General features: G+C 44.7%; 1 protein-coding gene across 2 annotated transcripts in view; it reads left to right on the top strand.

The window, feature by feature from the left end:
• TM9SF2 (transmembrane 9 superfamily member 2) overlaps window positions 1-16,489 on the top strand; it is a 42,261-nt gene that overhangs the window by 1,359 nt on the left and 24,413 nt on the right. For both annotated transcript variants that reach the window (XM_018576620.1, XM_018576619.1), the window contains exons 2-3: window positions 11,426-11,493; window positions 15,678-15,771. In XM_018576620.1, coding sequence (XP_018432122.1) covers window positions 11,426-11,493; window positions 15,678-15,771 — 162 coding nt within the window. The remainder of the gene's footprint in view (window positions 1-11,425; window positions 11,494-15,677; window positions 15,772-16,489) is intronic.

The following is a 16,489-nucleotide window of genomic DNA, read 5'->3' on the forward strand; positions in this document are numbered from 1 at the left end:
AAAAAAATCGGGCAACTAATCGATTATGAAAGTAAATGTTAGGTGCAGTGTTAATATATATTGTACTGGGGGTCCCCAGTTCAAATCCTGGCCAGCTAAAGGACTTTGCATGTTTTCCCTGTGCTTGTGCGGGTTTCCTCCGTATACACTGGTTTCCTCCCATACTTCAAGGATATGTTGGTAGGTTAATTGGCTCCTGTTTAAATTGGCCCTCATATGCTTGAGATAGGGACATTAGATTGTAAGCTCCATGAGGGCGGGGACTGAGGTGAATGTGCACTATGTAAAGCGCTGTGTAAATTGTCGGCACTATATAAATACCAATAATCATCATTTCCATAAGTTCTATACCTAATTCTAATAACCGAATCAATCTAGAAGTTTGTAAATTTACTCATTGAAGATATCTATAGGCTGTATTTCCTCAATAAAGTGACACAATTTCACTCAGCCCTGTGAATGTGCACGTCCTTGTATATAACTAAACCTCATGTCTGACCTACAACTCCAATGTCTCATGAAGTAACATCACGGCTTGCTGGAAGGAATGCATAATGGGATATGTAGCTTTGAGAAATGGAGATTGCATCACGTCAAGCAGCAGGGAAAGAGATTCAAAGTTGTTAAAAGTGATAGCAGCTGAAGTCACTGTTGTGTTGGGATATTCTGACAGATGTGGGTTCTGGCTGTCGGAATACAATAGCCCAGCAGAGGAAGAATCTGGTAGGTCTGTTCCATTCAGCCCAGAGGCTGAATGAAAAATCTCTAAATGTATGCGCAGCTTTATGCCTTTTGAATTCCAGAATACATTGCAATATCCCTGTAATAGAAAGAAAAATAGTCTCCAGTGATGACGGACATTTTAGATCATGCACCATACTAATATGTGGCTAAAGTTACAACAGTGTTATACAGGATGTACCTGCCTCTGTCTTGGAGCCTTTTCTGCTTACTTGAATCTTTGGTGTTTGACACAGAGGGCTTGTAGAGAAGTTACATAGGTTGAAAAAAGACACAAGCCCATCGAGTTCAACCTATAGAGATGAGAGAAGAAAGAAAGGTTGATGTCTGGTGTGCAGCTGGAGCCAAGAGGCTGCATAGGGGACCAATTTAAGGTCTTAAAGGTATCCACAGGCACTACAAGGTTCCTTCCTTGCAACACTGTTGCTATCTTGGACACTTCTTAGGTCGAGTTCGTTTTAAACACGAAAGAAGGAAAAGTGCCTGACTGCATTGGTAAAAAGTGTCCATCTAGTTCACAAGCGCCACTGAAAGGATAAACTTTGAAAGCTGGTTGCGGTTTTCTTTAATCCATGTTGTGTTGGATAAAATCGTTCTGACCATTGAGACCTTGTGTTTCTAAAGAAGGGACAGTTTCTAATACCTATACCAACAATTATTTTGTCTGTTTTATTCTTCCATTATCCATTCCTTGAGGAATTAAATGGAGCACCTGGTTGCCATGGACAACCATTGTTCCTTCTTCAGGCTCTTGTATATGAGCCTCTCGAACATCTCTTGGAATTGCATGGCATCTTTAGTATGGATGTCCCGATACCACTTTTTCAAGACCAAGTACAAGTACTGCCCCTCTGGTACTTGCCGATACTTTTTCTTAAAGGGACATGTGACCTTTTATTCGAAAACAACACAGACTGATGATTTTAGGGCAATTTATTTATAATTTTTAAGAATTGTAACTCAATCCATGATTATACAGCAACACGCAATAGACGACTACAGATCCCATCACTCCATGATTATACAGCAAATATATATGGCTGTGTGTGGTCTCATATGGGATGCATTTGGGTCTCACCAGGGCTGCACACTAGGGTCCTGCGATCTAGAAGCTTGTTAAGATCTGGGGGCTGAAGAAGAACAGCCAGGGGAGGCTCTAATGGTGGCTGTTGAATAGGATGGCAGCAGAAGTCATTGTCACAGTGCTGGGAGACCTGCTGCGGTGTAAAGGAGCTGTGACAGGCAGGGAAGTTTCCCGGCTTATGCAGCATCCTTGCGGGCCCAGCGGTAGTGTGTGTGGGCTGTAGTGCATAGGCTCACCTGTAGCTGGCGGCGGAGATCCGGAGTGGCTGTCAGTTGAGCGGCTTGGCGAGCAAGCTCCATCAGCTGGAGACTCAGCCAAGGAGTCCAGGGACGGATCTGCGAGTCGAGACGAGCGGGAGTCCGAGGCAGCCATGTGGAGTGCGGGCAGAGGGAGGTTAAGGCTGCGCACGCTCATCCCGGCATCGGGCCACGCCCCCTCCGCCTTTTCGTTTAAAAAGAATTTAAAGTGCCGGTATCGGCCTTTAGTACCGGGGCATTTTCACGAGTACAAGTACTCGTGAAAATGCCCTGTATCAGGCCCGATGCTAGTATCGGGACATCCCTAATCTTTAGACATATTTACAGTAGCAGAAATGCATATTTTGCTGTTTGTTTTTTCCACGGTTAGTAGTTCTTCTTCTTACAATTTGCTTATTTGTAAAGTACACCCCCCGCCCCTTACAGTGAGAGCACCTTGGCAGCCTCAGTTGCACTTATTAGATTGTTGGCATGCAGGGCATAATACCTCCCCAGTTGGAGCAGTCAAGCCTTTGGTGAGTGTGTCCCTGAGAACTGGACTACTGAAGTGGGTTTTATTTAAAAAAAAAAAAATACACTTTAGGTTTGTAAATGATTAAATTGAATCTGTACTGCAGATGAGTTAGGGTCATATTTAATGTCATCCTGACTTTGTTCCAGGTCAGTTATTCACGAAGTAGTAGTCATGCAGCCAGTAAAATTTGAACTTATTTATTATTATTCAGGATTTCTATAGCGCCAACAGTTTGCACAGCGCTGTACAATGTAGAGAAGACATTGCAATTCAAGACAAGATAAGGAGGACCCTGCCCATAAGAGTTTACAATGTTAAAGAATTTGTGTATTCTGTGACTAGTGCAGCTCACGGTTTTACCTGGTCAAGGCTCAGTATGTAAAAACCTTTTAAGCAATGGCGGTGTCTATATTTCTATCCTCATATCTTCCCATGAAAGATTTTCCAATAGTTTGCCTCCCTAAGCCCACTATTTTCCATTTTCATTTTTCTCTTGAGTAAAGCAAATTATTATGTTCAATTAAATAGATTTAGATTTATTAGAGTATATTGGCTCTTACATAGTATTTGAGGTTGAATAAAGACATTAGTCCTTCAAGTCCAACCTATTAGGATCTCATATGACTGAAGGGTGGCATAATAATTATTTTAATTTTAAACCCAATATGATTACATCCTCTATGAATAGACTTACAAAGTATTCCCTCCTGGAGCTCTTATGCTGTTGAAATATTTATGATGAGTTGTAATCTTTGTAGGGATCAAAGTGCTGTACACACCCATGTTGTTGCTTCCTGTAGTGTATAAATGTGCACAAGGACCTGCCTAAGTTGCAGGAACCTGATAAACCTGTTGCAGTCCTCTGTTTTTGTTCAGATCTAACAGGTTCTGATCTTTGTCTTTGTGATCACCTATGTGAGACAATAATGGGCAGAATATTTTTACATGTTTGTTTTTTGTATGTACAGGTGAAACTCGCATAATTAGAATATCGTGCAAAAGTTCATTTATTTCACTAATGCAACTTAAAAGGTGAAACTAATATATGAGATAGACTCATTACATGCAAAGCAAGATAATTCAAGCCGTGATTTGTCATAATTGTGATGATTATGGCTTACAGCTCATGAAAACCCCAAATCCACAATCTCAGAAAATTAGAATATTACATGCAATCAATAAAACAAGGATTGTACATGGAACAATATCGGACCTCTGAAAAGTATAAGCATGCATACGTACTCAGTACTTGGTTTGGGCCCCTTTTGCAGCAATTACTGACTCAATGCGGCGTGGCATGGAAGCTATCAGCCTGTGGCACTGCTGAGGTGTTATGGAAGACCAGGATGCTTCCAATAGCGAGCGGCCTTCAGCTCTTCTACATTGTTCGGTCTCATATCTCTCATCTTTCTCTTGGCAATGCCCCATAGATTCTCTATGGGGTTAAGGTCAGGCAAGTTTGCTGGCCAGTCAAGCACAGTAATCCCACGGTCATTGAACCAGGTTTTGGTGCTTTTGGCAGTGTGGGCAGGTGCCAAGTCCTGCTGGAAAATGAAGTCCGCATCCCCATAGAACTCTTCTGCGGAAGGAAGCATGAAGTGCTCCACAATCTCCTGGTAGACGGCTGTGTTGACCCTGGACTTAATGAAGCACAGTGGACCAACATCAGCAGATGGCATGGCTCCCGAAATCAACACAGACTGTGGAAACTTCACACTGGACTTCAAGCATCTTGGAGTGTGTTCCTCTCCATTCTTCCTCCATACTCTGGGTCCTTGGTTTCCAAATGAGATGCAAAATTTGCTCTCATCAGATCACCTTAAGTTGCATTAGTGAAATTAACTTTTGCACGATATTCTAATTATGCGAGTTTCACCTGTATAGTTTCATCTTTGTTTCATGTCCTGCCTTTATATTTTCTAAATTTCCAAGTGGTGGTGCTGTTGCTCTTTAAAGCTTTAGGTATGTTTGAAGATGAATTGGCATGCCTATATTCATTCACTAAACGAGAGCAGAATAAGTATTTTGTGTTCTAAATTCATTATCTTGGCCTTGTGTTGATATACCACCATCAATTTACACAGTGCTTTTGACATAGTTGCACATTCACATCAGTCCCTGCCCTCAGGGAGCTTACAATCTAAAGTCCCTATCTCACATACATGCAGGGTAATTTAGTCAGGGGCCAATTAATCGGTATGTCTTTTGGAGTGTGGGAGGAAACCCACAAAATCAGAGGGAGAACATGCAAGCTCCTTGTCCTGACTGGGATTTAAGGAAGAAGTGCTAACCACTGTGCTGCCCAATTAAAACCTTCCCTAATAGTCCTCCAGAACAGCTTACGAGATGGAGTCTCCTCCCTCCTAACAGGAAACCCATCACCCCCAACTCCTTTTTAAAAGGACCGGCTCTCCTATAGTTCATCAGTTTTTGTTTTTTTTGTTTCGTCGGAAGGAGGCATGTCACCGGAACGGTGAGGGGAGCTCCGCTGGGAGTTTTTTTAAATTTTCTCACCCCTTTGTAATGAGGAGGTACATACCTATTTAACAAAGGCCCCCAGTTAAGTCCTCGCTTATGCAGGGGGTTCCCCCGGCTTCCATCTCCCGCTTCAGTGCCTGGGAAGGGCTGGTACCATTGATGCTGTCACTCCCTTGGCTGGGCTCTTCCTGTGGGGTCCTAGTTGGAGGGTTACCATGGGTAAGGGCTCCAGGAGCTCTCTCTACAGCCGGACTGGATGACCGCTTAGGTTATTTCCAGGCCTCGTTTTCGGCGCAGGGGGGGGGGCTTCCTGGTGTAGCAGCACAATTGCTGGACCACTGAGAACGCTGGAGGTGCAGTCGCTCCTCAGACATGGATCCTGTGACTTCTCTGCAGACTGCATCAGATCCTACTGGCACCAGTTTGGCTCAGGTAAGGGTGCTGGTAGGTTAGCTTGCAGCACTGGGAGATCAGGGCTTGTTCACACCAAATCCAGTGCGTTCCAGCACAGATAGTGGCTGGGAGGGTGTGTGGTTGTGCCATTCATGTCAAGGGCACCACAGCCACTCCACTAACCGTGCTGGAACGCACTGAATTTGGTGTGAATAATCCCTCAATGCTGATGGTTTTTGAGTCCAATGCCTTAACCTAAAGTCCTTCTCACATTAAGTCACACTTTTTAGCTCTGAGTAACCCTACATTAAAGAGATTCTGTCATCAACTTTCCCTTCCATAAATAACTTTTCACTTGCAGTATGCCTCTAAACTTAGAAAATTCACTGCTCCAGAAAGAGTCGATTATCGTCCCCTCCTTGCATGTCATAGCCCTCTCCTCTTCAAGGAGTGTGCAATTATTTTCTTTGCTGGCCTAGATCCTCCACCCCTTCCTTCCCCTCCCTTCATAACCTTTTATTTAGTTGCTCGGTACTCTCAAAGAAAAAAATGGTGTGTGTGGTCCCCCCAAAAATCGTTACTAAATAGGGGGCTGATATGGATTTAATGAGGAAAGCCCATGCAAAAAAAAAAATTAGGTCCCCCCCCCTTTACATCAGAGTTCACCCTTCACATTAGGACACCACTGATGTGAAGGCCGGTGCCTCTGCACCATGAAAGCGCATGACACTGCAGAAACTTAATGGCATCAATGACAAAGCCATATGTTGCTCCATGGAAATGCGGCGCCCTGGTTGAGAGAGGCAGCTATGCAGTGTCACTTGAGTAACCGCTCTGGTGCTGCTGACATCGCATCCAAGATGGTGGCACCCTGCCGCAGTCTTTGTGCTTTTTGAATGTCTACACAAGGGACTTTTACAGGTGAAAAACATGCACAAAATCTGTTCCAATCTTATAGGAAGATTTTATTACAATGAACAATTAAACAAGCCAGTGTTTGCATCCTTGCTATTCCTGTACCCCGGTCCCCTTTGGTGGAAGCCTGCTCCAGGAATCTCCTGTCTCACTGCTGTATTTGACCAGTCCAGACCTTTACATTGAGTTTTTTCTTCTAATGAGGCTGAAACACGCAGTACGAGCCCATAATGCGAGCTGGTTTAAGACAAAAACATATTACAATTGAGGAGTTTCTCACAGCCAACCAAAAAATTCAAACCTGCCATGGAAGATGGTTAACGCAGGTTGCAGAGCTGAATTTCCATAGCTCAGGCTTCAGGAAGTACTCATTGACCTCTTGGAAAGCTGTGCTTATTCTCCTGGATATTCCACAGAACTCAGAGGAAGTAAAAACATTGAAGCTGTTATTGCTGTTCTCTAATTGTCATGTTCACCCCCTGAAATAAGTATGCAGGCAAAGACTACCTTCCTACTGACCTTCAGAATTCTTCCAGGTCACTCACTCAAAATCTAGAAACAGTAGGTCAAAATGCATCTAGCAGTTTATGGAGGTTGGCAATGGCATCCCTTTATTCTTAAAGAAGAACTCCGGGCATATATAAAGGTACCCCTTGCAGTGGGGGCTAATGCTGTACTGCAAGGGGTAAGTGGTAATTTTGGTCTAGGAAGCTAAAAAAAAAAAAAAGTTGGACTTACCCAAATCATTATCCCAACTTGTTCTTTGAGTTGTCCCTTCAGCTTCGCTCCCATCCACCCGCTCTAGTAGTTTAAGGTCCTGTGAGACATTACGTTCAATACAGTGCATTGGACCTAGATAAAACAAACACTAACCCTTGCAGTGCAGGGATTGCCCCACTGTGAGGATTCATATTTGATTTGCCTGAAGTTCTGCTTTAAACTAATGTACCCTGTACAGTATAGAGCTAGAACTTTACAGCAGAATTTCAGGTTTTAGAAGCTATACCTTTTTATCATTAGAATTAGTTCTTCAGCTCAAGTTCCGTGACTGTTTTTGGGGGAGATGAGGTTACCAGTCTGCTGCAGCCAGTAGAAGCGTTTCTTGAGTCTTTTCTCCCAGGAACCAGACTGCAAAATTGTAACTTTGCTGCAATTCACAATGTGAGGGGCCACAATGATGTGTGGCAGACCTTGGTGAACATGCCAAGAACTCACAGGCACCAGGATCTACATGAATGTTTTTGGAGGTCATCCATAGAAGCAGGGGTATTCCCTTAACTCCTGGGCATATAAAAAGCTAAGCCTTGCACAGTGGGGCTACCCTCGCACTGCAGGGGTTAAGTGCTTGTTTTGGTCTAGGGATGAAAATAAAAAAAATGTATACTCTCTTGGTCCTTGGCCCCATCTGGCTGCTAGACCGGTCCTAGCAGCGTCTTCTCCCCTTCCACTCTGGCGGTCTAAGGTCCAGTGAGTCATCATGTCTAATGCACTGCACTAAACGTGAGGACACCAAGGGAAGAGAGGCTGCATTGACTGGTCTAGAACTAGATCAGGTGAGTATCTTTTTTTATTTTGTTGTACCCCATACTGCAAGGGTTAACTTTTCATATGCCTGGAGTTCTTCTATAAGGTGAACGATCTGACTTAAGTACACACTTTATTTATCGGCTAGCCTTAGTATGGTGAGCAAAATGGTTTCATATGTCTGGAATTTTTTTTTCTTCTATTTAAATGGCAAGACTGGTACAAGACAACAGAAGGGCAACAGTGCAGTGTCAGATTCCTCGCATCACCCTTCAACATCTCGTGTAGTCACGAGGCGGCCCAACGAAGTACTGATGGGGTGGTCATAATAATCTGGCCACTCAGTGTCTATTTAGATTCGAGCGTCTCCAGAGACGCACGATTGCTTGTATTAGCAGCTGTCACTGCCGGTCCCGAGATCCGCTTTGCCCGATGCGGCCGGGACCGGCACGGCTCTGTGACAGAGCTGTGCCGGTCCCGGACCCCTAATGTCTCCATAAAGAGGACCTATCATGTAAATTGGCTACCTACGTGCGAAAACGACAATTGCGCCTATTGTAGCGCACATGTTGCATATCATCGCGATAAATTGTAAGGTGTGTGGGCAGCTTAAGGCTTGGTTCACACCTAGGCGTATCGAATATGCGTGTTTGTCTTTGATTTGCGGTAAAAAACTAACGCGCGTTTCCGAGGGCTACTTGGCTGAACCCCAAGGAAATGCGCGACAAACGCCCCAAAGAAGCTCTTGTGGGGCGTGGCTTGGACATGGCGCCGTGAGCACACTCTTTAGGGGAGCTCTGCAGTCACCGAGCTGGACCGATGTTTTAGAGGACTTTATGCCCTAATTTTCTCCATGCCCAAGGTGCAGAGGAATGTCACGTACTGCCTCCCACCTTCCCTACTCTCGCCTCCAAAAACTCAAATCAGAACTACACCTCCTCCAACTGACTGACGTTTGGCGCATCATGCACCCACAAACTAAGGACTTTACGTTTTACTCCTCTGCGCATAACACGTACTCGCGCTTAGACTACTTTTTCCACCGACACAAGGACCTCTCCTTGGTTGTGGATGCGTCCATTGGAGATATCCTGCTCTCAGACCATGCCCCAGTTCACATGGCGTTGGACCTCCTCCCTTATGTTCCCCGATCCCCCTCGTGGCGTCTGAACGAGTCATTACTACAGGACCCGGGAGTCCGCTCCGAACTGGAATCTGCGCTCCTTTCCTATTTCTCCGAAAATTGTTCTCCGTCCTTGGAACCCACGGTCGTGTGGGAAGCCCATAAATGCGTTATCAGAGGCGTCCTGATCAGACATGGTGCTCGCAGGAAACGGGAGAGGGGGGTAAGAGTAGCCCAGTTGTTCGCCAGACTCCGTACCCTTGAACTTGCACACAAAAAATCCTTAGCAACTACTCATCACAAGGAGCTGGTCTCGCTCAGAGCGGAACTAAATGACCTCCTCCTCACCAATATACGGCAGGGCCTCTTGAAAGGCCGCCGTACTCTGTACGAACTATCCAACAAACCGGGCAGGTGCTTGGCCTCGGCTCTGCGGGGTTCCCGTCAGACGACACTCATTCCCCACATTACGTCCAGCACAGGAGCAAAACTGACTACATCGGCCGCTATGGCCAGGGAATTCCAGACCTTCTATAGCTCGCTGTACAACCTTAGAGCAGCCCCGGGTACCTCCCCTACCTCCCCCGACGGTACAACTCCGACGCGCTACCTTAGGGAATCTGGGATGCCCACTCTTACCTCCTGGGGTACGGGATCAGCTAGAAACTCCAATCTCCCAAGGGGAATATGATTTGGCACTCAAGCAGGCTAAACCGGGCAAGGCACCCAGTCCCGATGGCTTCACACTGCCTTTATTATAAAACTTTTTCCGACCTTCTCTCTCATTTCTTGGACGCATATAACTCCCTCCTATCGGGCTCCTCTCTCCCTGGGATGAACAAGGATCAGATATGAAGAATATCAAGTCGTCTGCAAAGGCGGCTACTTTGTGCTCACCTGAGCGTTTCGATAGGCCACGGAAGGTGGAAAGGGATCGTATGCGGCATAGGAAAGGTTCAAGGGTAAGGATAAATATGAGCGGGGAAAGGGGGCATCCCTGTCTGGTGCCGTTGGATATGGAGAAAAAAAATCAGAGCGGACCTCATTTACACGGACGGCAGCCGACGGGGACGAGTAGAGTGCAAGGATCCACCGCAGCATGTTAGGACCCAGGCCTATGTGGCGAAGGGTAGTCTGAAGGAGGCTCCACTCCACCCTGTCAAATGCCTTCTATGCGTCGGTAGACAAAAGCATTAAGGGTGACGGGGTGGATCGGGCATGATGTATGACGTTTAGCACTCTGGTGGTATCTCTAGGCTCCCGTCCCGGAACGAAGCCCGCTTGATCCAAGTGCACCAGACCAGGGATGTGGGGAAGCAGTCTGTTGGCTAGAATTTTGGCAAAGATCTTCAGGTCCAGGTTAAGGAGAGCTATGGGGCGATAACTGCTACACTGGGATGGGTCTTTGCCTGGTTTGGGTATGACCGCTATGTGAACGCAATTCTTCTACAAGAGTTGGATCGCTACACCTCCCTCTCCAATTTTAAAATAAATTTCTCAATCGGCTGCTCTTAATATCTCCCTTCCCCAGGCAGAGGTGGAACACCTGCGTACCTCCTTTCCTTTTGCCTGGTCAACGGACGCCCTGACCTACCTAGGTACCTCGATTACCGCAGACCCCACATGACTCTATGATTCCAACTAACTCCACAGACATCTCCCCTTTCCCCTTGCCTCTGACCCCAGTGATTGGCAATCCAGATTTACCACCTGGTGTTCACGATCCTCGTTTTCGGCGCCTTCGTGAAGCCAACAAGTTCCTTTCTGGCCGGTGGTTACTGGTGGACGAACTTGCCAATCTGACAGACCCTCCATTAGACCGCTGGGGCGCTCTCCAACTACGGCATTTTCTGCTCTCCATTCCTAACCATCAGCGACTCTCCAGTCGTCTTACCCCATTTGAAAAGATATGCAAAGAGGAGATGCCCAAAAAAAAAAAGCTCTTGTACTTCTTTGGGCGTAAGGCGTTTTGTAGCGTGTTCATACGGCCTGTAATACGCCCAGGTGTGAACCATACCCATAGGAAATAATGGGATTTCGGTGTTTCAGCCTTTTGCAGAGCGTTCGAACACGCTACAAAACGCCCAGGTGTGAACCAGGCATAAGCTATACAAATATTATGCAGCTGCAATTGATAGCTGCTCTGTGTTGCTTTCACCATGGGGAACCATTTGTCCTATTAGTTTAGTGATTTTATTTTTTTGCTGCTTGCAGAAATGAAATATAACTGCAGCATCTTTTGTCAGACCCTGAACCGCTATGAAAGGGTTAATTGATGATTGCATATAATTTTCACAATTAAGCTTCATTTAAGCACGTACTTTCTCTTGTGTAACATTGACATTTTCTGCACTATATTTGTCTATTTACGGGACATTTTTCTTTTCTTCCCCCAGACTGATATAGAGCTATTTGTGAACAGACTTGACTCGGTGGAATCCGTGCTTCCATATGAATATACTGCGTAAGTGTTGAATATTGTTTTTCTTTGTGTGTGTGCATAAATGATTACACAAGCTGAAATGGATGAGCTGTACAAAGTGAGATTTACAGGGTTATTCACAAAAGGATGGAGAAGGCAGGAGAAGTGAACAATCTAGGACAACATTGCTGAACTGGACAGAGAGCTGGATAGGAGAATTTTTCCAGATCAGCTATGTTGTCCTAGATCGTTCACTTCTCCTGCCTTCTCCAAACTCTTCACCCTGCTGTGAATAACCCTGTTAGTGTCAAAACAGTAGAGCTTTAAGGATGCATCCACTCGTTGAAATCTTCATTTTAGGGCTTTCTTGCCCACTTTTATTAAAAGAAAGTTCACAAATGAATGCAGTTACCATCGCAGGGGTTTTCCAGCATCTCTTGGCAACACAAAGATATGCACATCCAGCCTCTTGGCTTTGCTCTTGCAGCACCGCTGCTCTGGCCTCAGTCCACTGTTCCCTCCTAACCTGCACAATTGGTATACAACCCGCTGCTCCCTGCTGAATTGGACTCCACTCTGACTCCTGGGTGGAGTCGTCCTGTCTCCCAGGTGCTTCTAACACTAGCCAGCAGCTTTTTTTTTTATAAGAGTTGTGCACAGGTGAACAATCGTTGGGTGCTGGTCACTACTAAAGCCTGGACTCAGGAATGGAGATTCCATCTCTCCCAATGCTCTTTGAAATCTCCCAGTTCCAGGAAGCCAACTATAATCCAGAAAAACCTGGAAAGAATTGCAAAGCTGGCTCTTTCCTGGAACCGCTCAGCCCCTCTGGCTGAGAGTCCTGGGCGACTATTTGCCACACACTGCCACAACGGATATTGAGCTTTCCCCAAAGTTGATTCTTTTACGTTTAGAAGAACTTGGTGTGTAAATTTTCATTATAACAAGCTACAAAGAAAGCTTTTACAGCTATAAAGCAAAGCTTGAAATGTTAAAGTTAATCTCCAGGTAGATATAAAAACAAAAACAAATGAATGCAGATCTGTATGAATTAATAAATCCTTAAATGTGTGTTTTTTGTTTTGTTTTGCATGCAGTTCAAGTACCTTATGTTGATTTTGGCATCAGTCTCGCAATCTCTCATATCTGAGTTGAGAAAGTGGAGGAAAAAGCGGCACGAGGATCCAATCAATTGTGCTGCAATGCTCCTGTGCTAACAAGAGACATGCTGTTAGGAGTAGAGATCTGAGCTCATCAGTAAGCTACTTCTTTCTTTCACTGTCCAAGTGAATTTGGAGGTGGTGATTCCATTATCCCAATGTGGCCCCCTCTCCCACTATGCTTGCCTGACTGCGCTGACCAATGAGTGCTTCGCATTTGCAAGCGAAATCTAGACTCCATAGCGCAGGGCTGCACTACATGGCTGTACAGATAGTACACCTGTACAGGTGCAGAGAAAGGAGCGTTTGCCAAAAGTTAATTATAGCAGGAAGGAGCAGAGGGGGCCACATTGTAGGGCTAATTCCATTTCCCAAATTCACCTGGGGAAAGTGAACATTTTCTTCTTTCCCCAATAATTCTTTAAAATCTCGGATAAGCAAGGTATGCAACTTGCATAACAAATTAGTACAATATGTAAATTCAGAACAGTATAAATGTCAGGAACAACCATAAACACCATAGCAAATAATCAACTGGAATACCGTAGTGTCATAAAATGCTAGGAATGTATTGCCCAGGAATGGGTCTAGTATCCCGTCTCCCAAGATGGGACTTTTTTTTTTTTTCATATGCAGAGTGCTTCTATGAGTGAATAAACCGGAAAATGGAAAAATAAGGAAGAAAGAGCAAGATAAGACAACAGAAGAAACACGGAGGTACCGCCCAATAAGTCAGGAGAAAGAAATGGAAGCACAGGGAAAAGAGAAATAAATAAAAAATGCCAGTGAGGGGCAGTGACCAGCCCCCCGTCCCCCCTCTAAAATACCACTCAGTCAATTGACAGTCCCCTGCAAGGCTAAATCATGGTCCTGGGAAAAGACCTGTTCATGCCAGGGAAACCACGTGCGATTGAACTTATCCTAGCGTTTGTACAGAGCACCAGTGAGGTTTTCCATACGTTCTATCACCGCAGTCTTCGAGTACCACAGTTGTAAAGGTGGGGTAGCAGATTGCTTCTAGAGAACCGGAATGCACATTAAGCCGCTTTAAGCAAATGTAGTAAAAGTGAAGACTTGTATCTCCTCCTGGATAGACTGGAAACATGTAGAAGAAGGGCTGCTGGATTGTCCCGAACATCAACCCCCGTAAGCTTCTTAAGGGTCCTCACCTCAGTCCAGAAGTGGCAAATCCTCACGCATGACCAGAAGATATGGACAAAGTCACCTACTCCTTCCCCACATCTCCAATAGCTCCTGGAAGTCTGAGGAAACAATGGGATAGAAACTTATAGTTGTTCTGTATTCTACTAGATAAGGAAGCATAATGTGTCAAATCAATTGCATCATTCTATTCTGGAGTGAGGGAAATATTCAAGATGCACTTTACCCCTTTTTACTAAATATCACCTCAGCATGCGGATCTACATGCTGTATGAAATCATCTTACAGTTCCACTTGTTGCTCCACTTGGGCATTAGTGACATTAGCCCATGTCTAAAATTCATCCTGGGAAGGTTACATCAGCAGAGCATTGCTGGGAAATCTCATCTCTAATCTCAAGATCTCAGGGAAAAGCATTTTCCTCCCCTGAGATGATGCGCATGGTCACATGTCCTAGTCACATGTTCCAGGAAGTAAAGGGAGATCTAGTAATCTGCCCTTAGTAAAAATGGCCACTGTGAGAAGAATGGGGAGGCAAAGAAAAATAAGGTATGCAACAAATATGAAATCTGAATGAATGGGAGGCCTCTGTACTGAGTGCTTTCCATTCATTTAAAAACAGAGGCTGCAGAAAAAAAGATTGAGGACTCTGGCATTATGGAATGTTCTAATAAGATATTTGTATAAACGTTCATATGAAAAATCTACCAGTGTATGGGCAGCTTAAAGAAGGGTTAGGTGCTTGCTTGTGTCTAGGGACAAAAATGACAAACCTTTGAGCCGGCGCTCCCTCCAGCCTGTCTCCCCCCTCCCTGCAACATTGTAAACTTCTTCAGCGTCTTCACATCTATACACTGTGTATAGATGTTGATGATTTCCTGGAAGGATCGGTCTAACAAGCCGGCTCGGAGCTTCGGGTGAGTATAACTTTAGGTTTAATAAAAAAATATAAATAAAATCCAGACACAAACGAGCAGTTAACCCTTGCAGTGCAGCGGTAGCCCCACTGCAAGGGTTAATTTAAAAAAATTCCCGGAGCTCATCACCCTCTAGTAACTCCCACTGGTCACAGGGGTTTTGAAACTGGCAGCCTGGCTTCACCTTCTCTATGCTGTGAGGGAGTCAAGATGATTGCACCCCATGTGTGCATCAGTCGATTTCTGGGGGCAGACCAGCACTTTTTGTTCATTGATTCTACGCCGGTGAGTTGTTTATAAGCTGAATAGCTCATATCTGGCATCAAATTTAATAACCATTGAAAGGACAAAGGTAAGGGTTGAGTGTTGCACTGGTGAATTTTAAACATTGCCAGTTCAGAAATGATCCAATTTGTTAAAGTGGAACTGTAAGCAAAACCAAAAAGGCCATATAAGATGTAGTCTGTCTATAGCATTACCACAGCAATTGCCCGGAAACATGGTTTTATTACCTGTTATATGCCGTCAGTAGATCGATTTGATTTTTCCACTTCCTGTAATAGGAATGCAGGCACTAAGAGAATGACAATGCTGTTCACTCTGCAGTGAAATCAATGCAGCATTGTGAACTGGGTAGTTTTTAGATGGACATTAAGTAAATGGCAAACAGTCCACCTATAGGTAATGGCTCTTATGGTGGAATTCCTTATCTGCCACTTAATGCAAGTGTAAATGGGGTCTGAATAAAAGATGTTGCTGCAACACCCCTGTCGGCATGATAGTTGTCCTCCATAACGGTCATTTTTATTTGGGCAGCTTGGAATGTATGTAAATATGAAAAAATATAAAGACGTGAAATAAATGTAAAAATAAATAAAGCAATTTGTATAATTACATTTTTCACTCTAGTGTGCCTTAAAGGTTTACTTGATGTAACCAACCCACACAACGGTCTTTAACTGTTATTCATGCTTTTTTTTAATTTAAGGTTTGATTTTTGTCCATCAAAGGAAGGAAAGCGTCCAACAGAAAACCTTGGCCAGGTGTTGTTTGGTGAGCGGATTGAACCCTCTCCATACAAGGTTTGTGCTTCTATTATTAAGTAATAGACATGCTTTATAGTAGAGGTAGTACTAATAACTAGCAGTGCTGGTCTTCTGTCTTGTATTGTGCATTACACATCATTTTGCTCTGGTTCCCATGGGATTTAGCTTGTATGGAAGTGTTGCATACTGATCTTAACTGGCATGCTGGCTGTAGCTTTAAACAATTAGTGCTGGAGCCTACAGAACCTTGTTTAAAGCTGAACTCTGGGCTGGAAGACAAAACGCCTTGCAGTGGGCCCACCTCTCCCCATTGCAAGGGTTAAATGCTTGTTTTTGCTTGAGGCATAGGGTGTAATGGTTGCCTTACGTTCCTGTATGCTCCCTCTATCTGTGCGACCCGTCCAGAGAAGTCTCCGGTCTAAGGTGCTCTAGCCTGCGGTCTCACACTTGCCTCCTCCACATACATTGCAGTACTAATAGTGATGACGCCAAGGGCTCATAACCTGGAGCGTAATGGAAAAGAGGGGCATGCCGTAGCGCGGCTTAAAGTTGCTAATGCAGCCTCTTCATCTACCCTATTCAGTAACTAGCATTTAACCCATGAAGTGGTGGAGGGGGAGTTGAGCTTTACATTTCCATTACATTAATACCAGGCAATCATGTCATTAAGGTCCTTAGTCAAGCACTTTCTGCTATAGGCTGACTGTGCTCTGTCCCTTCTCCCAATCCTGATCTGTTACGCAGACCTAATTCA

The sequence above is a fragment of the Nanorana parkeri genome, unplaced genomic scaffold, assembly GCF_000935625.1.
Source record: "Nanorana parkeri isolate BGI_ZX_2015 unplaced genomic scaffold, ASM93562v1 scaffold71, whole genome shotgun sequence".
NCBI classification, from domain to species: Eukaryota; Metazoa; Chordata; class Amphibia; order Anura; family Dicroglossidae; genus Nanorana; species Nanorana parkeri.